We start from the raw sequence: 25,880 nt of genomic DNA on the forward strand, positions 1-25,880 counted from the left end.
CCCAAGAGCTAGGGCATCTGCCGAATGGACAGGCTGAACAGGTTTCTGGCCAGATGAACCAATGACACCTTCCACCAAGTTGTGCCAAAAAAGTTTGCGTTTCCCCAGCCAGCCGCCTCGGTCCCTTCCCTGGACCGTTGGAAGATGAAGCTTCCTGGCGGAGAGGACAAACAGCTGTGGTTGTAGGGACAGTAATAGGTGACCTTGCGTGTCCCCAAGGTGCCGAACAGTATCTGTGTGCATTGCGCAGGCACGGCCACGCCCAGAGAGGCATCCCCAAGGGCAGAGGCCAGATCTTGGCCTTAGACCAGCTGGCCATGGACTCTCCCAAGCGCTGTGGCGCCGGCCTGACCTGCACTCCAGCCGTCGAAAGGGCCGAGAGGTGTACAGGCATTTGGACAAGGTCTCGAAAAAAGGGCACACCCACACCAGACCCTAAGCGGGGTGACTGCGGCGGGGGGGAGGGGGGGCCGCTACAAAAACTAACCCCAGATTTTGCTCGCTCGCGCTCTCTCTCTCTCTCTCACTCTCTCTCTCTTTTTTTAAGATTTATGTATTTATTTGATAGAGAGAGAGAGGGAACACAAGCAGGGAGTCGTAAAGGGATAAGCAGACTTCCCGCAGACCGGGGAGCCTGATGCGGGGCTCGTCCCAGGCGCCTGGGATCAAGACCTGAGCCAAAGGCAGCCACTTAACGACTGAGATACCCAGGCACCCCCAGATCCTGCTCTCTTATTAAGATTTTGAATGGTGGGGGGAAAAATTAAATTTAAATGGGAAACCTTAAATTAGAGAGAAACTAGTATTGGTGATATTGTACATCCTTTGCAGGTTTGCACACCTGTCTGCTCGGTGGCTAATCAGCAAGGGTCAGCTCATTTTAGTGCAAGGGAAGGAAGAGTAAACCTACTCCAGAACAGTTAGGGAGAAACCAATCTACTGAAGTAGAAAAAAATCTTTCTGTTACATTAAATATATAATGTTGCAGGTGCTAACCCTTTTGAATCTTCCTCCTTCTCAGAACAACTCCTGAAATAGACATGCTCCCATAAATTTACAGGTGAGCAGCCGTTCACTTAGGAACACAATAGTGAGTGCTAGGTTAGGATTGGCCCTGAAAGAAACACGAATTCTTTTATATTAAAATGAACAGGATATGGGGCTCCTGGGTGGCTCAGTGGGTCTGCCTTTGGCTCAGGTCATGGTCTCAGGGACTTGGGATTGAGCCCAGCATTGGGCTCTCTGCTCCGTGGGGGGAGCCTGCTTCCCTCTCTCCCTCTGCCTGCCTCTCTGCCTACTTGTGATCTCTCTTTCTGTGTCAAATAAAAAAATAAGGTCTTTTAAAAAAATGAACAGGATGATGTAAATATGTATTTTATTATACCTAATACCTAGAGCCGTGTTGATTTGAGTATAGGTGCCCCATGCACAGATGATCTATTTGGCTGCAATGTGAAAAGAAAAATTATTCCTGCCCTATGTCGTTAGAACATACTGTGATTCTTAGGAATTGTACCTACATGTACAGTTTATAATTTTTTTTAAAGATTTTATTTATTTATTTGACAGACAGAGATCACAAGTAGGCAGAGAGGCAGGCAGAGAGAGAGAGAGGAGGAAGCAGGCTCCCCCCTGAGTGGAGAGCCCGATGCGGGGCTCAATCCCAGGACCTGGAGATCATGACCTGAGCCGAAGGCAGAGGCTTAACCCACTGAGCCACCCAGGTACCCCCAGTTTATAATTTTTGAATTATTTTACTTTACCACTTATTATACTGTGCCTGATCTTTTCATCCTAGTTTCTGTGAGATAATGGCAACATAAGAGCATGGTTTAACATTACCAAGTTATAGATTACCTTCCAGCAAAGTGGTTTCTCTGAATAACCAGTTGAGGAGCTGTCATTCATGATTTTATATGAACTTTTTCGAAGTACTTTTGTTTTCAAACCTGTTGACTTTGAGGTTAACATTGCACATTTTCATAAGCTTTTTATATTAATACTTTGTTGGGGTGCCTGGCTGGCTCAGTCAATGGAGCATGCCACTGTTATTCTCAGGGTTGTGAGTTTGAGCCCTGGGTTGGGTATAGAGATTACCTAAATAAATCAACTCTTGAAACAAAACAAAACAAAACAAAAAACCAACATTGTTTCCCTTTCTCCAAAAATCTCATACCTTTTGGAAATGGATGGATAGGTATATGAATGTAATTTTACACAAATGGTAGAAAACTTTTTCTGGGCAGTCCTTATTATCCTTCAATGTAACTCCTTGTGTTTGACCCTTGGGGACAGAACAACATGTTAAGAAATGATGTATAATGACACAGTTGATAACCTCAATGCCCATCAATCCCTTAAGTATCACTCAGGTTATTTTCCATTTAACCGATAGCTTATATTTGCTCAAAGTCCATCTGTTCTTCTTTTTCCGGGTTAAGGGAAGAGGAGAATCTCACAAATTTAAGAGATCATCCTGAATTCAATCCTTATGGTTTGTTTGTTTTTTTAAGATTTTATTTATTTGACAGACAAAGATCACAAGTAGGCAGAGAGGCAGGCAGAGAGAGAGGAGGAAGCAGGTTCCCCGCTGAGCAGAGAGCCCGATGCAAGGCTCAATCCCAGGACCCTGAGATCATGACCTGAGCCGAAGGCAGAGGCTTTAACCCACTGAGCCACCCAGGTGCCCCAATCCTTATGGTTTTTTGTGTAAATTTAATCATGCGCTCCATAAAGCTACACATATGGTAGGTAAACCCACAGAGGAAAGGAAAAGGGAGAAGAAGGAGAAAATTAGCAGAGATAGAGAAAAGACCTGCAGGTCTTTTTCCCCAGATTAGGAAAAAACCCAGAACCTTCCTGAAAGTGATTGGACAAATTGAAAGAAAGAAAGAAAAAAAAAAAAACAAAACCACCTTTATCGGCTGTGTAAAAAATAATTGAGGGTTTGAGGTGAAGTGAAGCTCAATTTGTCAACAGGAAACTATGGGCTCTGCACCTCTATTTATATAAACAGCGTTTGCTTTTTCCATCTTAGGTTCTGCCCAGAAGTGGTTGTCTGACTGCTGCTTCTGGTTCTGCTTCATTCGTTTTTAGAAAAAAAAAAAAAAAAAAATGTGGCCACATGTTCCTTTCTCTACCACAGAGAACCTCAACAAGTCACTTTCCCTGATGTTTGGTTAGTGAAAATGGTAAATGATACAGGATTTCAATGTTGATTGTTGTATTTTTCAACCACATCTTTGCTTCCCTGAGTTGACAAATCTATGGGGACCATCCTTCCTCTCTTCTGCTGTGATCCTGGAGTCTTTCCATTCTACCCTGCAAAGTTACAGGTCTCTCAGTACCTCTTCCCCTCACTTTCCAAATTCCCTTTCCCCGTCAGAGCTAAGAATTCCCATCTTCTAGGGACGCCTGGGTGGCTCAGTTGGTTGGGCGGCTGCCTTCGGCTCAGGTCATGATCCCAGCGTCCTGGGATCGAGTCTCGCACCGGGCTCCTTGCTCGGCGGGGAGCCTGCTTCTCCCTCTGCCTCCGTCTGCCAGTATGCGCGCGCGCTCTCTCTCTCTGACAAATAAATAAATAAAATCTTTAAATTAAAAAAAAAAGAATTCCCATCTTCTAGAATCCTGGTCCCCTGCCCTGATGATGCCAACCTGCCATTACTCTCCCAATCTGCTGACTCCCTTTGTCCAGTGCTCTTCTGTCTTCTTTTCTGTTTATTCTCAGATTTCTTTCTTGCCTGGGTTACAGCTGCCTCAGTACTGGAGGAAAGGTAACCTTAGAGGTTGCAAGTTGTTTGCACCTCTGACCGGGTGTCACATATTTGGTTTGACACAAACACCCTGGGGCAGAGGAGGGAGGAGCTTGTGGCTAGCAACATCCACTTCTTGATGTCATCAAAAGCAAGGCCCAGAAGTTGGGAGACCAGCTGGGGTTTGCACCATCTGCCTGAGAGTCAAAAGAATACTTAGAGAAAGTGTGCATAGAACTATATTTAGAGTAGAGTGCACACTTGAATTTCCCGTTCAAGGAGAAAGGAGAATTTTCATAAGCATGCAGTGTGGAAAAAGTTAGGCTCAGAGCAGAATCAGCTCAATTTTAGAAGAGAAAATGGGAGTAAACCTCCCAGGTAGGCAGATGAAGCTGTCATCTCTCAAGGTACCAGGAAGGGATTCAATTCCAAAAATTGCCTAAAGATTCCCCCTTTTTTTTTTTTTTTTAAGATTTTATTTATTTATTTGAAAGAGAGTGAGTGAGAGAGAGCGCATGAGCAGGGGGAGGGGCATGGAGAAAGGGAGAAGCAGACTCCCTGCTTCTGAATCCTACAACAATGAGATCTGTTTCTGGGCTGGGAGCCCAGAAACAAGGGGCTCTGATCCCAGGACTCTAGGATCATGACCAGAGCCAAAGGTGAGCCGAAGGTAGATGCTTACCAACTGAGCCACTGAGGCACTCCTGCCTAAAGATACTTTGACCAAATCCTTTAATTCCAAGATTAAAGATGCACTATTTTGATTCAAGTAATTATTTTTCATCAAAATATAAATTCCTCACTGAAGAGGGTTATCATTGGTGCTCACCAGAAAATGGATAATATTAACACCTAAAAGAGTAAAAGGTTTTCAAATCCTTTCATGGGAGGAACAAGGAATGAAAACTAGAACATCAAAAATGGGGTGAGGGTAAAAAACAGTGGACAAGAATACAGAGGGAAAGGGGGCACCTGGGTGGCTTCGTTGGTTAAGTATCTGCCTTCTGTTCAGGTCATGATCCAGGGTCCTGAGATTGAGCGCCATGTGGGGCTCCCTGCTCAGCAGGGTGTCTGCTTTTCCCTCTGACCCTTGCATGTTCACATGTACTCTCTTGCACTCTCTCTTAAATAAATAAAATCTTTTTTAAAAAGAGGTAAAGGGGGCGCCTGGGTGGCTCAGTGGGTTAAAGCCTCTGCCTTCGGCTCGGGTCATGGTCCCAGGGTCATGGGATCGAGTCCCACATCGGGCTCTCTGCTCAGCAGCGAGCCTGCTTCCCTTCCTCTCTCTCTGCCTGCCTCTCTGCCTACCTGTGATCTCTGTCTGTCAAATTAAATAAAATCTTAAAAAAAAAAAAAGAGGTAAAGGGGGTGCCTGGGTGGCTCAGTGGGTTAAAGCCTCTGCCTTCAGCTCGGGTCGTGATCTCAGGGTCCTGGGATCGAGCCCCGCATCGGACTCTCTGCTCAGTGGGGAGCCTGCTTCCCTCTCTCTCTCTGCCTGCCTCTCTGTCTACTTGTGATCTCTCTCTCTCTCTGTCAAATAAATAAATAAATAAAAATCTTTAAAAAAAATAAAAAGAAAGAACAGAAGTGGGGCTCCTGGGTGGCTCAGTCGGTTGAGTGACCCACTCTTGGTTTCCGCTCAGGTAGTGAGATGTACGCTGTCCCTTCACCCCAGCCTAGCCCCCTGTTGGGCTGCATGCCCACCAGGGAGTCAGCTTGGGATTCTCTCCCTCTTCCCTTCCCTCCACTGCCTCGCCACCCTCTTTCTAAAATAAATAAAGCTGAAAAACAAAAACAGAAAAACCAGGCCCAAATCAACCTCTTGAAACTGATCTGGAACTGTTCTTACGGGAAAGTTGTGGTGGAAAATAAGAATTTAGACGCATAAGAAAAGAATGGGAAGCAAGTTAGAAATGTTGGTTTACATATCAAGAGTAAAAAAGGTAGAGAACCTAAGAACAACAAGAAATGGGAAAACACTGGAAAATGATCAAGTAGAAGAGAAGCAAGGGTAAATCATGAAGCTTTACCTAGCTAGACTGCCAGGTCCAAAGCGGGTAAAAAAGGAAAATAATTTTCTGATGAATTGAGGAATTTCCTGGAGGAGAGTAAATTTGGTGTGTTGGAGAACTGATGGCAAAATTGCGGAGTGAAGAGGGCTACAATAGAGAATAGTGGGATAGAGCAATGCTGGTGCTCCTTTTGCAAAGTGGGATAAAAGCATAAATTGGTGCAGGGGGTTGGTGGGGGGAGCACCTGGGTGGTGCAGTTGGTTAAGACTCCTACTCTGTTTTTGGCCCCAGTCATGATCTCTGGGTTGTGTGATGGAGCCCCGAGTCGGGCTCTTCACTCAGCGCAGAATCAGCCTGAGATTCTATCTCCCTCTGCTTCTCCCCACTCTGTGTGCTCTCTCTCTAAAGTAAGTAAATTTAAAAAAAACTTGGGGCGCCTGGGTGGCTTCGTCTGTTGAGGATGGACTCTTGATTTCATTTGGGCTGTGATCTCAGTGTCATAGGATCCAGCTCTGAGCTTACCTTGTTCCTCTCCCTCTGCTGCCCCCACCCCGCCCCACTCATGCACTCTCTCTCCCTCTCAAATAAATGAATAAATCTTGAAAAATAAAAAATTGTTTTTTAAAGATTTTTTGTTTTTTGTTTTTTAAAGATTTATTTATTTATTTGACAGAGAGAGACACAACGACGAGAGAGGGAACCTAAGCAGGGGGAGTGGGAGAGGGAGAATCAGGTTTCCCACTGAGCAGGGAGCCTGGTATGGGGCTTGATCCCAGGACTCTGGGATCCTGATCTGAACTGAAAGCAGACGCTTAATGACTGAGCCACCCAGGCACCCCAAGAAAAAATTTTTTTAAAAATTAAAAAAGCAGGGAGCCTGGGTGGCTCAGTGGGTTAAGCCTCTGCCTTCGGCTCAGATCATGATCTCAGGGTCCTGGGATCAAGCCTTGAATCCGGCTCTCTGCTCAGCGGGGAGCCTGCTTCCCCTGCTCTCTCTGCCTGCCTATCTGCCTACTGTGATCTCTCTCTCTGTTAAATAAATAAATAAAATCTTTAAAAAAAATATTTTTAAATCACATATTCGTGGAGCGCCTGGGTGGCTCAGTTGGTTAAGCATCTGCCTTCGGCTCAGGTCATGATCCTGGAGTCCCAGGATCAAGTCCAGCTTTGGGCTCCCTGCTCAGCGGGGAGTTTACTTCTCCCTCTGACCTCTCCCCTCTCATCCTCTTTCTCTCTCTCTCTCTCTCTCATTCTCTCTCTTTCAAATAAATAAACATATAAATAAATAAAATTTTTATGAGACTGAAGCATTACCTACTGCGCTAACAAGGCACCTAAATAAATAAAATCTTTAAAAAAAAAAAAAAGAGGCACAAATTCCTGTCATTCTAAACAGATGAGAAAAAGAAACAAACAGATAAAAGACCACTCATCCGGGGCGCCTGGGTGGCTCAGTGGGTTAAAGCCTCTGCCTCTGTCATGATCTCAGGGTCCTGGGATCAAGCCCCGCATTGGGCTCTCTGCTCAGCAGGGAACCTGCTTCCCCCTCTCTCTCTGCCTGTCTCTCTGCCTACTTGTGATCTCTATCTGTCAAATAAATAAACAAATAAATCTTTAAAAAAAATCTTTAAAAAAAAAAGACCACTCATCCGGAAAAGCAATAAAGAAAAATTTATTTTAAAATGTTTAATTTGCAATATACACAATACTGGGATTGAGGCGCTTTGTGGTGGGAATGCCACCTCATTCAATATATGGTAGGAGGGACATGTTCATGGTGAGATTCTTAAATGATTCTTGGAAATTCTGTGCCTTTTGAGATTTCTCTACAGTGGGTATAATATCCACTTAATACCTCTATTTATATATGAGGATATTTATTTTTAGAGGCTATAGAGCAGAGATTACATGCTTTGGGTCTTTTCCTAGCATTTCTCTTTAATCAGTTGTGCAAATCCCATTACACTAAATTGTTTCTTAACAGCAAAAGTCTGATGCTCATTTACATAGTTTTCTTTCAAGAGGAAAAGAATTCAACCCTACCAAGCAGAGAGGAATTCTGAGTGTGTAATTTGCCTCTAAGTCTCTTGCTTCCATTGATTTTTGTGGGCTTCTTTGGAAGGTTACTAAGTCATTCAAATAGAAGCATCTACAGTATGTAATCAGTAACCTATAATAGGATTTTTTTTCTGTTATGTTGTGGACTGCTGTCTTAACATGAAATTTCTCCTCTTATAAGCAGACATGGTGGTTATGAATTAGACTGCATCTAGGCTTCAAGAAATATGAATAGTGCACTTAAATCTTGAGAATCACAGAACAAAAAGATACTTTAGAATCAACATAAATCTAACCTTGTGTTAAAGATGGGAAATTAAACCTAGCTTACTGGTTTACCAGGTTACTGCTAGAGCCACCATAAAAATGTAGGTTGTGTGAATATTGTGTTTTACTCTTTCTTATAAACCATTAGGTAAACTTGGTCTGCCTATTAAAATTTAAGTCTGAATGCTCTTAAGCACCAAATCAGGCTATTCTGGAGTCCATTTGCATGGTAATTTCTACAGATTTTGTTTAGTGATGAGGGTGAAGGAAGTAGCAACAAATCAGGAAAACCCTGACCAAACTCAGAAATGATTTCATATTAAATTGTCTAATTTGAGAGGGTATGACCAATATGACCAATATGACCATATTAAATTGTCTAATTTGAGAGGGTATGACCCCCATATGACCAAAAACAAGTAAATAGGACTTTGTACCCCTACCTGACAGTTGGACAACTACATGAAAAAGTGAACTGGGAACCATGAGTCCCAGTTCCATATGTAGCCTACTCCTCTCTCTTTATCCTCGGCCTCTGAACGTAGCAGACCTCATCTTGGGTCTTTATGTATTGCCAGTAGGATTGTGTAGCTCTGGGTTCTGGAGAATTCTCTAGGACTACAAAAATTACCATGACTCTTCTGAAAAATCCGAGCAGGCAAATCCAGCAAAATAGTTAAAATAAGAGTAAAAAGGACTATGTAAATGAATGACATGTTAATCTAGGAAGCTCTTGAAAATGTAAAAAAAAAAAAAAGAAAAAAAAAGGAGTTCTATGGCCAGCCAAAATGGACAGCAACAGCTTCTTCCTCCCTAAGATCTACTTCAGACAGATTATCGACAGTAAATATTAACCTAAAGTTTATTTTCCTTTGAAATTGTGTGTAGGATGTTTGTATATAAGCCAGATGGTTATCATTAATCTACGTCTATGATATTGAGAAACAGCAAAACCATGCAATAATATAGACTTTGTTATCAGTCAGGGAATGGAGGCAAAAGTTAGGCGCTGCAAAGGGATTGGTTTAAGAAATACTAATGTCTATAGGTTAGTGGACAATGGTTGGACAAGAAGGAGTTCCCTCTTGTTAGAGCATTCTCTTCCTCCCACCCACACATTATTCTTTCCTCTTCCTTGGTGATCACAGACCACTGGGTCTCTGCAAATTCACATTTTCACAGGGTGGAAGTCGGAAGTAGTGGGAGCGACGGAGTCGTCTTGGGGGTAAACCAGCCATCTGACGGCAAAGTTCGTCTAGAAGAGAAGCAGAGCATAATGGGTTGGGAATGCAAAAAAGGTAACAAGGGCTTCCATGTTAAGAGATAGAGGACCGTAGGGTGCTGTAGTGAAAGACTGAAGAGAACTAGATCTGGGCTAGAACCCCAGATGTGCAGCTTACTGTTATTTATTACTTACTAGAAAGTTCCTTAACTTTGCTGAACCACACTATCCCTTCCAGGATAATAAGCATGAAATACCGGCCTCCACAGTGTAGTTGTGAGTATTAAAATGAAATAATATGTGCAAAGTACCTAGCCCAGGTGGCAGGTAAATTTTAGGTTCCTCTGTATGCCTAGCTGCCAGTTCTTATACTCATGGATTTATTAATAGCAAAAAACATGAGATTCAATCATTGACTATCTATCTGTTTACTATGTGCAAATAGCTAATTTTAGTAAGTCCCCTGAGACATTTGAAAGTGCCTAGAGTCCAAAGTACTCATCCTCAGTCTCAAGGTGCTTCCCTTGCAGGTGCTTGCACAAGGCCAATGGGGGCAAGTACCAAGTTTCCTTCTGCGAAGTTAACTACAGCTTTTACTCAGAAGCTCAGTGCAGGATGGGCTGCTGAGTCAGAAGGGGCTGTATCTGTGGTGCCTCCACCAACCACACTCATCGTTCGGGGCTGGCCATAGGGAAGGTGAGAAGTATCTTTCCTCCCACAATGCACGGTTTATAACCACACACTTTGGACCCTTGTAATCTTTTTTTTTTTTTTTTAAAGTTGTTCTACCCTCATTTACTTCTAAATTTTCACAGTAAGTAATTTCAATGGTTCCTGGAATTGGCAGACTGTTTAAAATGTTGCCAATTTCTAAATGTCCAATCTGGTTTTTTTTTTGTTATTATTTACTTATAGGTTCTATACAAACATCAGTGTCTTCCAATTAGTAGATTTTTTTTTTTTTTTTACAAAGTTGTTCCTTTGTGAACATGGCTGTCAACTCTTAGTCTATTATTTGTAATGGCTGACTTGGCTTTTTTTTTTTAAGTTTTCATTTATTTTTTTCATAATCTCTATACCTAATGAGTGGCTCAAACTCATGACCCTAAGGTCAAGAGTTGCATGCTCTCCAGACTGAGCCAGCCAGCTAGCCCTGACTTGTGCTTTTCACCTAGAACCCCAGTGAACTTCAAAGCAGCTAGAGCTTCAGAAAGCTCTATGTATAGGAGAAGGTGGGGGTTACAGCCTAGCTGGAAAGGGACCCAAGCACCATTTTCTTATCTATTAAGCATACTTGTTTACTTAGATTGCTTAACTTGGCAAACCAGGGGTTGATGGGGGTTAAGGAGGTGGCCTAAAGCCCTCCTCAGAAGCCAGACCTTGGAACCATTAGGACCATGTTTCTACTCCTCTCTCTCATAACTGCCCCTCCCACTGAAACCCAGCCATAATCTTACCTTTCATAACTTCGTGTTCTTTACAGACAAGACGAGAGCAGATCTCATTGTTGATGATGTACATACGTCGTAAACTGCCAGAGTCCCAGTAACATGGTTAGGAAAGTAGATAGAAAAAAGCATTGGGAGGGAGAACTAGCCTAGGCCAAGGATGCCTGCTCAACTTCTGTATTCCCCACTCTCTCTAACTGTTCTCCTCCACTCTGGATTTCCTTAATTTTTCTGGACTGCTTTTTCTTCCCTCCCAGAGGAGTGCAGGGGATGGAATGGTATTAATTATTCTTCTTAGTGATACTTAGCACACTCCCACCTAGAGTTAAGTTGAATACTCCTCCCCGCTATTGGATCTTTCGCTTCAGCCTTTTTCCATGAGGTACTAGATTTCACTGTACCAGTACTTCTTTCATGACTTTCTTTTCTCCAGCCCTCATCTCACTAGCCTTCTAGCATCTAGTCTTACTAGTCAGTCTGTTCTCCATATACCTCAGTTCAGATTCTGGGTTCTATCCACACCAGCGGGAATAGCTAAGGATCATGTTAGAAACTTCTGTGCCACCAAAAACTGAAATCCCAGAGTGGGTGTTCGTTAAGCAGTTACGGACATTAAACCACTACCATGGATGACGCTTTCTACCTGTCCCAGGACCCCTTACCTTGTGAAACATAACTGATGAATACATTGCTTGACTGGCCGATGCACAGAGTAAAGTCTTGTGCAAGCAAATTTTTCATCCCGGCAGTCTGAAGAAGTCCAACAGAGAAAACAGGGATCCACAAAGGATTTAAGAGATGGAAGAAGGTAGACAGAATGGGAGAAAAAAATACAAAGTGATCTCTACACAGGATTATTGCAAGTTGGGGGAATGCCCTCCCTGTTCACCAAAAGAGAACGGTAGAAAATTGGCTGAAATAAAATTTAGGTGCTTTCCTACCTGGAAGCAAAAGTAGATAAAATAATCTCAGGGTTCTTCTAGGAAAGTCTTTCTAGGGTTATCCAGGTGGCCATATGAAATATAAATTGAGATGCTTTTAACCCCATTCTAAAGAATCAGAATTCTTAGGTGGGTCACAGTTTCTGTTTTAGTTTCCAATCCTAGATGCACATCAGAATCATCAGAACAAGCAACTTTGGCCATGACAACCAGAGTAATACTGAGTCCTTGCTGTCACTTCCTAACTCATTAACCACCACAGGAAGTCCAAAGGCAGCTTAGGAAAAGGAATCCTTCAGGACCATCCAACAATGGTCCCATCTTTCCCCCATGAGCTTGAGGATAAGACCTCATTTAAAAAAAAAAAAAAAAAGAAGTAGGAATGAAGGGCACTAAAAATACTCTTCGAGAAAGAACTGGAAGCAAGCTAGAAAGTATATCAAGTATCCTCCAAAGAGCAAGGAGGTATGAATCCCTGAGAAGAAAGCTGAAGAAAAAGACGTGCAAAAGACATTCATACCTGTTGTGGTATTTTTATCAGCAGGAGAAGCTGGAAGGCAGAAATTTTACTCAGTTATTACCAGTTCTAGAAGTCACTACTTCTGCAACTGTCATGTTACCTCACTTATAAATAAAAAACCAAAGGAGTTGATAATGCTTTTAGCAACTTCTAACAGAAAACCCACAGTGGAAAAAAAAAAAAAAAGAAAACCCACAGTGGGCTGTTCTGTTCCACAAAACTGGAGTGAGTTAGAAGTTAGGATGGGAAATCTGATTTTGCCTTTCTGCTCTTCTAGAACTGAAAATGTATCTTTGTTTTGTTGACCAAAAGCACATTTAGTGGAGACACCAGGCAAGGATCCCTATGCCCAGAAGAGCTTCCTCCTACAGCTAAGGAGAGAAAAGATTGTTACCCTGTAGAAGCTCTTACTCATAAAAGAAAATTTCTTCTCTGTAAATCAAATACATCATCATGGGTTCTTAGATAAAAGTTATTCAGCAAAGAATAGCAAAGGTCACAGCCATAGCCAAACCTAATCTAAGGTCAAGTTAAATATAGGCCTAACTTGTAGAATGAATAATAGGAGTAAGATGAGTCTTGGGAAGACACTAACCATGGGATTTATGTGTCAAAATGCCATTGGAAGGGTTGCTGGTAGATAGAATACTATGGGAAGAATGCTACATGATCTCATCTATTCCCTGGTTTCAATGGCAGACTTACTTGCTGAGAATTCTCAGACTTCTACTTCCAGCCCAGATCTCTTCCAAGCTCCAGACCTATAAAGCCACCTGCCATTTTATGGAAGAGTTTGTCGATTTTTCAAAGATCCTTCAAATCTAACATATCTTAAACTGCCCTACTTCCCCTTCACCAATTCAAATTGCTCTTCAGTGAATGGTCCCACCATCTACCCAACAGGACCCTGGACATCATCTCAACAGTCCCCTTTCATAGCTCACACTTAATTCTCCCTGCCTCCACCTCAGTGAGTTCAGGCCATCATCTTTTATTGGGACTAGTGCAATAGCATCCTGGCTGGATTTCCAATTCACGAATCTGATGGGAACCTTTCTTTGTCTAAAACCATTCTGATGGGTTTTTACTTCCGTCCTAAGCCTTTCTTGCATCGTGTTTCCTTCACCCCAGAGCTTTTCTCCCTAATTACTCAATTCACTTCCACTTGTCATTCAAGAAGCCACTTAATCAGTGTGTCCTCCACAGAACCCTTTCCTAAGCCCCGGCACTGACTGTACTCAAGGACTCTCTTAGTCATCTATTCCTTCTGTTGCTTATCCTGATTATGGCATTTTGTGAAATTAAAAAGTTACCCATTTGTTTATCTTGTGTAGTAAACAAACAAACAAAAAAATGCCAAGTAAAAGGAAATCAGTTTTGTTCATCTTTACATTCCTGGTACTCAGTAGTAGGTTTGCAATAACTATTTCTTCAAAATCTAGTTTCTGTCTCCTTTTCCCACATCCTACCCCTTGTTTCTTGTAGGTTTTGCCCTAATTGTTTAAAAAAAAAAAATGTTTCTTCAATGTGCCAAGCTCTGTTTTGTGTTCAAATCTTGGAAGATACTGTTCCTTCTCTGACTGCCTGGCTGGCTCCAGTTCTTCTTTCAAGAATCGGTTCAACCATTACTTCGAGGAAGTTTCCCTTTAGCTTCCCAAACATTGATCTGTTTATATATTTGTCTTGCCTTTACCCACCCGGGCTCGGAAACCCTGAGGAAAAGATCACATATTGGTGTTTTGTACATCAAACGGCCAGCACAATCCCTGCGTGTTAGGGGATCAAAAATGCCGTTCATCTAAATTGAACTGTTGGAAGAATGTGCTCATTGAACTGTAGTCGCGTCTATTTCGGATCCTTCACCAGCTGTACCGCCTTCCAGAATGGGCTCTGGGGAAAGCCCAGAATGGCCCCAGTGGCCCTGGGATCCCGATCTGAACTCACCCAGGTCATCTGTGGAAGGCTCGATATCAGCCAGAACTGAAAAGGCACAAAACAGCAGGTGTGAGGAGGGCTTTGAACTGGCAAGGGGGAAGGCAGAGGAGAAAAAGGAAGAATGGAGGGGTGCCTGGGCGGCTCAGCCGGTTAAGTGTCTGACTCTTGGTTTCAGCTCAGGTCATGATCTCAGGGTCTTGAGATCAAACCACAGCTCGGGCTCTGCACTGGGCCTGGAGCCTGCTTCGGATTCTCTCTCTGCCCCTCCCCCCATTAAAAAAAAAAAGATTGAGAAAAAGGGAGAATGGAGGTATTGGGGCAAAGTCAAGGCTGTGGCTGGGTTTGTGTGTTATATCCAAGGGATTAGAGTTAATTGAAGTAATTGTGAAATTTTTTGAAGAATATTTGGACTACTGACGTTATAGTTTATTATACATGCCTTATTTTAGGTATTCATCCACTTTGTTTCATCTTTTTAGAGGACTGGGGGACTCTTTCCCTTTATCCCACTGTCACTGAACAAAACACCCCCAATCCCTCTATCCCTTTCTTAGACAAAAATACAGGGCTAATTCAAAAGCTGGAATATATTGTGGATATTAACAAGACTCATGCCATTTTAAAAGCGGTAGTAAGAATTACCTGTTTCATCTGTAGAGGGCTCATTCACCAGATCTGCAAAGATACAGCATAGGGAATAAAAAAACACAGGCAGGAAAAGTGGGAAAGGGAAGCAGAAAAAAGGGTTGATCTAAAAGGAGGCAAGAAGGGGCGCCTGGGTGGCTCAGTGGGTTAAAGCCTCTGCCTTCGGCTCAGGTCATGATCCCAGGGTTCTGGGATTGAGCCCTGCATAGGGCTCTCTGCTCGGCAGGGAGCCTGCTTCCCTTCCTCTCCCTCTGCCTGCCTCTCTGCATACTTGTGATCTCTGTCTGTCAAATAAATAAATAAAATCTTGAAAAAATAATAGTAAACAAATAAAAGGAGGCAAGAAAGATTGAAGTGAAAGGATATGGGCTCCTGAGCCATATCCTCACAGCGTCAGTGGTATCTAAGACAGACACTTGGGTCTGCATGAGCTCAGAGTGCCCACTGACCTCTTTTCTATGCCTCATTTATCATTGTACAGATATCATCCTCAATCCTTCTGTTCCCATGATGAAAACAAAGAAAAAGGGTAGCTTACTAGGATCTTCTGTGAATGTTTCTGGAGTCACTGGAGTCACATCATCTGAATAAAGAAAAAAAGCAGGAAACATTTGTTTTTAATTAAAGAAATTTTTGAAGATTTTATTTATTTGAGGGGTGCCTAGGTGGCTCATTGGGTTAAGTCTCTGCCTTCAGCTCAGGTCATAATCTCAGGGTCTTGGGATGAGCCCTGCATCAGGCTCTCTGCTCAGCAGGGAGCCTGCTTCCCCCCTCTCTCTGCCTGCCTCTCTGCCAACTTGTGATCTCTCTCTCTGTCAAATAAGTAAATAAAATCTTTTAAAAAAAGATTTTATTTATTTGAAATAGAGAGAAAAAAAAAAAAACAAAACCATGAGCAGTGGGGAGGGGCAGAGGGAGAGGGAGAAGCAGACTTCTCCCTGAGTAGGGAGCCTCTACCTGGGACTTGATCCCAGCACCCCGGGACCATGACCTGAGCTGAAGGCACACGCTTAACCAACTGAGCCACCCAGGGGCCACCAGAAAACACTTTTTGAGCATTCCCTGTCCCCCTCCCATTTTTACACTCTCAGTAAGTGAAACCTGTCTAGCACAGTTGCCAATGCACAGTGAGTATCCCACAATTGTTTTTCGTTGTTTGCTTCCCAACCCGAGTCCTTTCCCCACAACCCAAACAAATGTCAGTTTCCCACTTCCATGAATATACACATACAGTCCTAGCCCAGAATATCCTTTTCCCTTTATCTCCTTTATCAACATGCCCATCAGATAATCCTCCACGGGCGTCCCCTTTCTCAGACATCTAAGTGTAGGAATAGAAGAATAACATATTTCATTGTCCTATCAAATAATAATGTAATAGATAATTTGGGTTTACTAGGTGCCAGGCACTACTTTAAAAATCTGTTTTTACAGATGATAAAATTGAGCACCCAACAAGTAAATAATTTACCCAAGGTCATACAGCTTGTTGCAAGTACAACGGTTGATGACCTCTTTGCAATACTTATTTTAAGTGCAAATTGTCTTTACCAAAGACACTGATTCCGATAATTACAGGTTTGAAATAATTGGATACATCAGTTTGCTGATATGCTTATATACAAGTATGCTCACTAAAGGCGATGTGGATGATTTTCTGATGTTCAAAGAGAAGTGAGGTGAGAAGAGGAGAGGGTGTGTTTGTAGAGAATACCTTGCAGTTGATCATTGGAAAGTAAAGGCAGTAGGAAAAATAAAAAATAAATGATCCAGGTGAAATCTGGATACACTAAGAAAACTGTATCTGAAACTATAAATAACAGCACTACCTAAAACAAATTGTCTCAACTTTATTATTTTTTTAAAGATTTTATTTATTTATTTGACAGACAAGAGATCACAAGTAGGCAGAGAGGCCGGCAGAGAGTGGCGGGGGTGGGGGGGGGAGTGGGGGGGGGGGAAGCAGGCTCCCCGCTGAGCAGAGAGCCCCACGACACAGGGCTCCATCCCAGGACCCAGAGATCATGACCTGAGCCGAAGGCAGAGGCCCAACCCCCTGAGCCACCCAGGCGCCCCAAATCGTCTCAACTTTAAAAAGCAAAATAACAACGCAATGTTAACACCTAATTATTTAAATATCCCATCTATAATTACTCTTTCTTGTAGATGACTTATCGTCATAATCTAGTTTGCCCACTAGGGGTCAGCAAATTCAGTTTGCTTTGACTTTTTCCTTAAAACTTCAGCGTCTAAATGCTACGTTTCGTCTGGAGAAAATAGCGTTTTTATAAAGCATGCCAGAGCTATTGATCATTGTGGCAGAGGCAAAACGCAAATAATGCATTCTGAAGCAATTTCCCCGGCTGCTTACATCATCCTCTTTTTAAAAAAATTCCAAGTAGAAAGTCATCAGATCTGACAAAAGAGCCCTTTTATAGTTAACACTCAGCATTAGCTTTCGTATTTCAGATGAAATTTTGGTAAAAGAAATCGAAGTCTGTTCCAGTCCCCCAGGACGTTTGAAAAACCACTAGCCCAAGTCCTTCCAAAAACCGTTAAGAGGGGAGTGGAGCCTTTCCAGGCTGTAGCCGAATGCTGCCAGTTCCCTTTCTATCTGCATTCCAGTCCAGCCACTCACAGAAATGCAAGTGAACCGGTGGGTGAGCAGAGGGGTTAAGAATGAGTCCTTGTGGGGCACCTGGGTGGATAAGTGGGTTAAAGCCTCTGCCTTCGGCTCAGGTCATGGTCCCAGGGTCCTGGGATCGAGCCCCAAATCTCTGCTCAGCAGGGAGCCTGCTTCCCTTCCTCTCTCTCTGCCGCTTCTCTGCCTACTTGTGATCTCTGTCAAATAAATAAATAAAATCTTAAAAAAAAAAAAAAAAAGAATGAGTCCTTGCCAGGTGGAGGGTATTAAGGAGGGCACGTATTGCATGGAGCACTGGGTGTGGTGCAAAAACAATGAATTCTGTTATGCTGAAAAGAAATTAAAAAAAAAATACTGACAAGATATTCAAAACTGAATCAACTCATAATATGATACAAAAAAAAAAAAAAAAAAGAATGAGTCCTTGCCATCACCTCAGAATTTCTGGATGGAGTACTGGTTTTTGGCATATTTCTCAGATTATCCACCTTTCCTGTGAGCTACCACTGCATAAATGCTTATCTAGGATTCATGTTCTCTGAAAAGAAATCCTAAATAGGCAATTTTTTAAAAGATTTTATTTATTTATTTGACAGAGAGAGACACAGCAAGGGCAGAAACACAAGCAGGGAGAGTGGGAGAGGGAGAAGCCGGCTTCCAGCCCAGCAGAGAGCCTGATGTGGGTTTCGATTCCAGGACCCTGGGATCATGACCCGAGCTGAAGGCAGACCCTTAACGACTGAGCCACCCAGGCGCCCCTTAAGTAGGCAATTTTTTAAAAGACAGAGAGCATGGCGCCCCTTAAGTAAGCAATTTTTTAAAAGACAGAGAGCATGGCTAAAGTGGCGGTGGGGTGGGGGGCGTGGGAGGGGGATAGCAGCAGGCAAAGGGAGAAGGAGGCTCCCCTGTGGAGCAGAGAGTCCCATGCAGGCTCTATCCCAGGACCCCCGGATCATGACCTGAGCCAAAGGCAGACACTTAACTGACTGAGCCACCCAGGAGCCCCTTAAATAAGCATTTTACTTTTTTTCCTTATTTTTAAAAGCTTTATTTATTTGATGGGGAGAGAGAGAGCACAAGCAGGGGGAGCAGCAGCAGAAGGAGAGGGAGAAGCAGACTCCCCACTGAACAGAGAGCCCACACGGGGCTCAACCCCAGGACCCTGGGCTCATGACCCTAGCCAAAAGCAGATGCTTAACCGATTGAGCCACTCAGGCGCCCCTTAAGTAAGCATTTTTTTTTTAAGATTTTATTTTATTTATTTGACAGAGATCACAAGTAGGCAGAGAGGCAGGCAGAGAGAGAAAGGAAGAAGCAGGCTCCCTGATGAGCAGAGAGCCCAATGCGGGGCTCCATCCCAGGACCCCGGGATCATGACCCGAGTGGAAGGCAGAGGCTTTAACCTACTGAGCCACCCAGATGCCCCTTAAGTAAGCATTTTAATCATATCATATTTCTTCTAGAAAAGCATCCCAAACTTGTAGGCAAGGACTAGACTTTAACCAGCCCGGAGAATGAAAGCAAAATTTTTTTGCTAATGCTGAACTCTGTAGGCTCAGAAAATGTGGGATTCAGAATTCTTTACCTGCAGCAGATTAGGAAAAAAAAAAAAAAGTTGTGTTTCTTTATTTTTATCTTCTGTACCAAGATGTACAGGAAGAAATTATATTGTGCCCCAATGCACACATAGAAAATTGAAACAAGTTTAAAAAGATAATGCTTTACTCTCGAAATGTTCTTGCAATGTACCCCACTTTTATTTTAGTCTGTACTAATTCATTAAAAATTACCCATTGTGATCTGCTAATTTGATTTTATGGTCCATTAATGGGTTACATACTGCTGTGCTCTCAGGGTTGGGAGAAGTAAGAGATAAATTGTAATAATGTTGAATGTCTGGAGGCAGAGTGGAGATGTTTGATTGGAGTTTCCATCATCAAGCTGGAGGAAGTGGCCACTTGGAAACCAAAACTTTTGGTTTCTGTCCATTAGTGCCAGAATTTCGCTGTAGTACTGAGATGACTTTTTATTCTGTCTGCATGTTAGCTTCTCCATTGCTGCATGGATAGGAAAGAGCTGTTAAGATCAGTAGGGTTTTCTCAGTGAGATAAGAAGTGCATATAGGAGAGTAGAAACAAGAGATGGGTATAGAGGAGGATCTGGCAAGGTATTTCAGTTGTTAAAAAGTAAGAAAGTTGGTGGCTTCTGGGTGGCTCAGTTGTTAAGCATCTGCCTTCAGCTCGGGTCACGATCCCAAATCCTGGGATTGAGTCCCATATCAGGCTTTCTGCTGGGTGGGAAGCCTGCTTCTCCCTTCGCCCACTCCCTGTGTTGTGTTCCCTCTCTTGCTGTGTCTCTTTCTGTCAAATAAATAAATAAAATCTTAAAAAAAAAATAAAGGTAAGAAGCTTTTATGAACAGGATAAGAGGGTTGTGGAAACTGGTGAGTTGAATCTGATTTTCCATACTTTGGCAATGTGTCTGTCTGTTATATTACAGATTCGTTAACTCTGACCATTCATCTGCATTATTCGTATATCCCCAGCAGACAGGGAACCTGGCTGTCTCAGCTGGAAGAGCATACGACTCTTGAATCACAGGGTCTTGAGTTCGAACCCACACTGGGCGTAGAGATTCCTTAAATATATACTAAAAACACAGAAGAGCCCGGATCCAAAGGTTTACCTACCTCCTCGTTGACCACTGACTCCTAGTGGTGTCCAATCTGTACCAAAGGACAGAGAAAAGGGATAAATGACTCCAGCTCTACACCCCACAAAGCTTTTATAGGATGAACCAGAAAATGATGGGAAATGGTTGTACTTTACTTTTCTGCATTGTATTTCTGTATAGTTCAGTACAAAATTACTCAGACCATTAGTGCTGACATGGAAACCCTCAAGAAAAATACGTTCCTGAGAATAAAGCTCTGCCTTGCCAAGCCCTGACGTGGGATGCCCTCTTGCCCTCATTCCCTAGCAGGAGTCAGATCCTGTTTGGCAGTTGGGGCTAACAGCCTTTCTAAAGTGTCCTGTCCTAACCCCACAGCCATAGTATGAAGTACACTATGAACAAGGCACAAAGTGATTTTCTGACAGTGTGGACCTGGCAGCATGGGAAAATAGAGCGGGATTTCTTCGAGGTGCCAAGATTCACTTTCCATGGCCAATCTTTCAGCTCTGTTCTGTGACATCTGTGATGGCTTTTCTTTAGTGCATAGCTTGGCCCGTTTGTGTGCATGTGAATACATGTGTGTGGTGTGCTGGAGCTAGTGCGGGTAAGTGTGAGTGTATATATTCCCACTGTGCCCCTTCATGCACTGAATTTGGTCCAGTTTCTTATTAGCTGTCTCCGTATGTTTGCAAACACATTTGCGTGTCAGCTTCTCTTTCTTCTGTTTACCGGTACATTGATGTGTGTGTGACCCTCTTTTTGGGTTAATAAGCATTTGTATGGATCTTATATTCATAACTCTCCAGATACTTCCCAAGTCTGAGATCATCTCTGGTCTCATCCCAGCCCCTGCTTTTCAGACACAAATCTGTCCTTTTCTTGAATATTAGTTCTAGAACTCGGGAGCAAGAACTACTGCTGCCAGTCCCTGTCACCATCCCACCCCATAACCTACAGCTCCACACTCCCCCCAGGAGCTGGCATTGTAGGGAGAAAAGATTGAAGGGAGGGACTCACCAGATGGGGTGATGAGGGCGGTGAGGAACAGCAGCACCTTGGGTCCCAAGAGCAGCATATCTGACAGGGGTGTTGGGAGAGGAGAAGCCGTGATGTTCAGGACACATCAGCATCTGAGGCCCAGGCAGGGCTGCCTGGAGGGCCCCTGTCTCTTTGTCCAGGGCTTTCCCTGGTCCCTTGTGCGACTCCAGCCTTTTCTCTTTTCTTTCACCCAACATTTCTCCCTCAAATTCTCTCTTTGATCACTTACCATTACTCTTATTGTCACGCCTTTTTTCTGCCCAGTCAGAGGAAACTATATATTATCGGTGGTGTGTGGTTGCCCCTCGTCTGTGGCCACTTTCACCCCCATTGTCTAATTTTTTGATATCTGTGGCTTTTAAATATCATCCACTTATCTTGGTGTCTTGTCTTGAATTCCAAAGATAAGTGGTATTCACTCAATCTAAGTCAGTGACATTCCCCACCGTCCCCCTCCAGCTTTTCAGTTTCAACACACACACACACACACACACACACACACACACACACACACACACACATATACACACACACACCCCGCACACCCTCTGTCTGTTTAGGGTTTTGTACAATCAGACAACTCACTGTGTATTTTTCCTCTGCTCTGTCTACCGAGTCCTTTGGCTGCCGAATGGGCCTCTCTCCTTCTCACGCTGTTTCTACTTTGGCTGGAGAATAAGATGAACAGGGCCACTCCCTGGGAAGGACTTCAAATTTGGCCTACTCTGAAACAATGAGATGAGGGAGAGCGAGGGAGAGAGAGAGAGAGAGAGAAAGCCAGGCTAGAGGAGTGTGATGAGGCGGGAATGAGAAGGGGGCTGGGGCTTTGCAGTCACTCACACCCTCATTCCAAAGGTTATGACCACACCAGTGAGTGATGCTGCTGTTCCCTCGGAGGCCGGGCTTCCGCTGGCAAAAGCCTTTCTTCCATGAGCTTCTTTTCCCTCTTGCAACCTGGCCCCAGTCCCTAGTCCCCAGCCCCTTTCTGCCTTGGGTGCCTTTTCATCTTCGGACAGTCTGCCCTCCTCTGTCCATCCTCCATGGTTGAATCCTTTCTCCATCCTCCTGTCTCGCTGTCTTCTTCAGCGTTCATCTCTTCACCACCAACAAATCCCTTTATATCCCTGTATTTCTCTCTCTCTCTCTTTTTTCTCTTTCTTGACCCACACACATTCAAGAATGTGGTTCCCCCCACCCCCGGGAATCCTATTTATTCCATATTCAAACACACACAGACACCACATGAGTTTTGTCCAAAAGGAGGGTTGGCTGTTAGGAAAAGTTGAAAAATATAGTACCGTCTGAATCCTTTTGAAGTGGGAAGGAGCTCTGTGAGAAGACATGTCAGTCTTCTTCTGTCTTTTGGCTTTGTTTAGATTTATGCTCAGAATCCTGGTTTCCAGAATCTTCAGGAGAAAATGCCATTAGAAGCCCAAAGAAAACTGGGAGCCCAGCTCACTTTTCTGGCCTTATTTTCCAACAGTACTTCCCCCACATCATGTCATAAGTAGATGACACTTTCTGTGATCCAGGAGTTTTAAAGACTTTGTATTTGTTCTTATTCATTGAGACCAAGGGGCTAGGCTGGTAAAAATGTCTCCACTTTGGAGGGAATAAATTTGAATTACAGAAATGCAAATCTGAGGGATCGTTGAGCTGCTGTGCATTTACTAGGGTGTAAGTTTCATTCTGTGTGAGCTCCTTGAGTCTACATTGTCTATCTCCCTGAGGAGCTACATTAGAGGAGAATACAGGTAGACAGAGCAGATCATGTTTGTAGAGTACAGACTAGAAAAGGAAAAAAAGTAAGAAAGAGAAGGAAGGGAGGAAAAGAGAGGAAGGAAGGAAGCTAGTTAGTTGGGAGGAAGGGAGAGCAATGGACATAATCAGAAATAAGGAAATAGCACCTTTGGTTTCTCCAAAGGACAGATGTGTGCCCGTCTCTGAGATACGTGGGTTCTGGTCAGTCTCTAGAACAGAGCTGAGTACCAGACTGAGCTCTTCCTCGTCTGCCTGGCTGAGAACTTGCTCTTCGCCCATCTGCTCTGCAGTGAGAGTACAGAGCCTGGAAAAACAGATGTGATTCTAGTCTGATGAGAGTCAGGGAGAGAAAAGGCAAGGAGGTGGGGGTGGGGAAAGAAACAAAAAAAGCCAGATGTGAAGCAGAGCTAAGGCAGGACATATAATAGAGAGCTTAGAGCAACGATCATGTTTTCCATGAAGCTCAGACAGATGGACAAACTGAACTCAGGCCAATCATTTGGCAGGGACAGCAATGACCTCAGCGTGCTGGCCCAGCTTGACACCATAGCATAGGAAAGCCTCCCCAGGCAGTAGGAGGGGGTGCTCTCCTGGGGTCATAGGAGGGAGTCTGGAGTTGGGGCAGTGAAAATGGAACAGAATGTTCATAGTATAAGGCACAGGGAGAAGGCAGGCAGGCAGCAGCAGCTTAGAAGAAAAGTAGAGGAAATGCAGCAAGCACGGGGGAAAGTAGAGACCATCATCATCTGTTCATGCTGGGCTTACAGGCATTCAAGAACGCAGTTCGTTTTAAAGTAGTCTGATGACTTTTTTTTTTCTTCCTTGAGGCTGTGGTGGCCCCTTTCCTCTAGCATTGTTCCCCTTTTGTTTTCAGAGCCTAGGCTTAGGACCTTGGGTTTGGAGAACCTGAGAGTTCCTTTTCTCAAGGTGATTTGGTGAGGCTCTGTTCTATTCCGACATCAGTTTATCATTGAAGTACACGGCATCACGATCGATCGGCACCGATAGTCAAAAATAGCACCGGCCATCCAGAGCCCTGAGGCTATAATTTTCTGAGGTTCTCACTGACACTGGGAAAGGACTCCCGGGGCAGCAGTCTGTGCTGCTATCCAACACAGGCTGATCTCGGGGGGTGGAGAGCAGGTTCTCCAGCAGCAGGAAGGTCCTCTAAGAAACTGACCAACAGGTGCAGAAGCCACACCATGCTGGCAAGGAAACATGTGAGTTACCTAGGAAAATTCCAGAAATTTCCAGAAGGATCTCCAGTTCATGGAAGATGGGTAAAGTGCAAGGAAACAGAAAGGAGGCAGACATGCAAGACAGCACGGCACACTGACTCTCTTCTTCTGTTTATTGGCCTGTAAAGAATGCACCCATTAACTGAAGGCCTCTGGGCAAATGTACAGAAACGTTATTACTGCAGTCCGCTCTAGCTAAATTAAATCCAGGGCCTAATGCGGGGGAAAAAAAAAATTCCCATAAAAGGAAGACAAGAAGGGAGGAGGATTATACGAGGTGGGAAAGGAGAAAAGGCAGAGAGCTGTGTGTGTAGAGGAATGAAGCAATAAACTAGTAACAGCCAAACTTGAAAAGATGGATGCAGTGCAGGAGTTAGACGCTAGCAAACACATGTCGTCAGACAACTTCCCACTTCTTAGGAGCCCAGACTAACTGTAACTCACTTCGTGCCTCTGTGCTTTGGACTTCGTGTTCCTTCCTTTCTGACATAGGTCTTCGCAGTTCCAGTAAATAAATGCTCCTAGGTATATCAAAACCCAGGCTAGATGCTATCTCTTTCCACAAATCTTTCCTGGTCTCCTCGGCTTCTGAAGAGTTTTTTGTTTTGTTTTGTTTTTATTTTTATTTTTTGTTTGTTTTTCAAGGATGTTACTTATTTGAGAGAGAGAGAGAGGGAGAACATGAGTGTGGGGGGGGCGAGGGGAAGCTGCAGAAGGAAAAGAAGAAGCAGGCTCCCTGCTGAGCAGGGACCCCCCCCCCCCACAAAGTGGGACTTGATCCCAGGACCCTGGGATCACAGCCTGAGCCCGTCGCAGATGCTCAACCAACTGAGTCACCCGGGTGCCCCGTTTTTGTTTTAAAGTATGCTCTGCACCCAGCATGGGCTTGAACTCGCCTCCCTGAGATCGAGAGTCGTATGCTCTACTGACTGAGCCAGCCAGGTGCCTCTGCTTCCAAAGAGCTTATCATTCTCTCTACTGAGCTACCTCTTTATTTTTATAATCATGTCATCAACTCTGTTGTATTCTTTCATTTGCATGTTTCTATTCCCGATTAGACCACGTTCCTTGATTGCAGAGGCGAGGTCTTACTCATCTCTGGCTGATACTATGATCAGCACTGAAAAGTCAAAATTTGGCCATTTGAATTGAGTTGAGAGGATGACTTAAAATTGTAACTTGCGATTTCGACGTAGACACTTCCAAAAACTGGGGCGCCTGACTGGCTCTGCAGTTAGGCATCTGTCTTCAGCTCAGGTCATGATCCCAGCGTCCTGGAATCGAGCCCCGCATCGGGCTCGCTGCTCCCCTGGGAGTCTGCTTCTCCCATTCCTTCTGCCCGGACCCCTGTTCATGCTCTCCCTTTCTCTCTCTCAAATAAACCTTTAAAGAAATTTTCGAAAACTGAGTCAAGTGTAAAGAAGTAGAGGATAGAATTCTAGAGAAGAAAGTAGTTTGAGTATACACAAGGAGTATAGCAAGTGAAACAAATAGTCAATGTAGTGAAGTGATCTGAGGGGAATTAGAGCAAAAGGAAATAGCCCTAGAAATTGGGCAACAGTCAGTCTAGAAACAAAGGAATCTTGGCAGGAAGGCTGTAAAGTCAGTGCATGTAATACATGTGATTTATATCTACAGTGATTAGTACTTCGGTCCCATCACTTTGGTTTGGGTGAGTCTGCTGGCACTGGTGGTCTTACATTATACCCCCGCACTCTCTTGATGA

At 43.7% G+C, this 25,880-nt stretch overlaps 1 protein-coding gene across 2 annotated transcripts; it reads right to left on the minus strand.

Annotated features, from left to right (window-relative positions):
- Positions 1-7,413: 7,413 nt before the first annotated feature.
- MFAP5 (microfibril associated protein 5) lies at positions 7,414-21,804 on the minus strand. 2 transcript variants are annotated; one of them, XM_080811875.1, is made up of 10 exons: positions 21,741-21,804; positions 21,135-21,194; positions 20,134-20,169; positions 15,339-15,383; positions 14,798-14,830; positions 14,165-14,200; positions 12,221-12,250; positions 11,422-11,509; positions 10,769-10,842; positions 7,414-9,344 (listed from the first exon to the last, which is right to left on the minus strand). In XM_080811875.1, exons 2-10 carry the CDS (start codon positions 21,190-21,192, stop codon positions 9,232-9,234), a joined length of 513 nt encoding a protein of 170 aa, XP_080668001.1. In that variant the 5' UTR covers positions 21,193-21,194; positions 21,741-21,804; the 3' UTR covers positions 7,414-9,231. The 2 variants fall into 2 exon arrangements, with proteins under 2 accessions (XP_080668001.1, XP_080668002.1); XM_080811876.1 differs by lacking the exon at positions 14,165-14,200.
- Positions 21,805-25,880: the final 4,076 nt, after the last annotated feature.

This window comes from Martes martes (genome assembly GCF_963455335.1).
Source record: "Martes martes genome assembly, chromosome: 8".
Taxonomy (NCBI): domain Eukaryota; kingdom Metazoa; phylum Chordata; class Mammalia; order Carnivora; family Mustelidae; genus Martes; species Martes martes.

What these genes read in the sequence shown, in the direction of transcription:
- MFAP5 (XM_080811875.1), bottom strand. Translation starts at nt 21,192, where the DNA reads ATGCTGCTCTTGGGACCCAAGGTGCTGCTGTTCCTCACCGCCCTCATC. An exon ending in AACATTCACAGAAGATCCTA is followed by an intron (nt 14,831 to 15,338) that starts GTAAGCTACCCT and finishes GTATCTTTGCAG; the next exon opens with ATCTGGTGAATGAGCCCTCT. An exon ending in GCCTTCCACAGATGACCTGG is followed by an intron (nt 12,251 to 14,164) that starts GTGAGTTCAGAT and finishes TCTGCCTTCCAG; the next exon opens with CTTCTCCTGCTGATAAAAAT.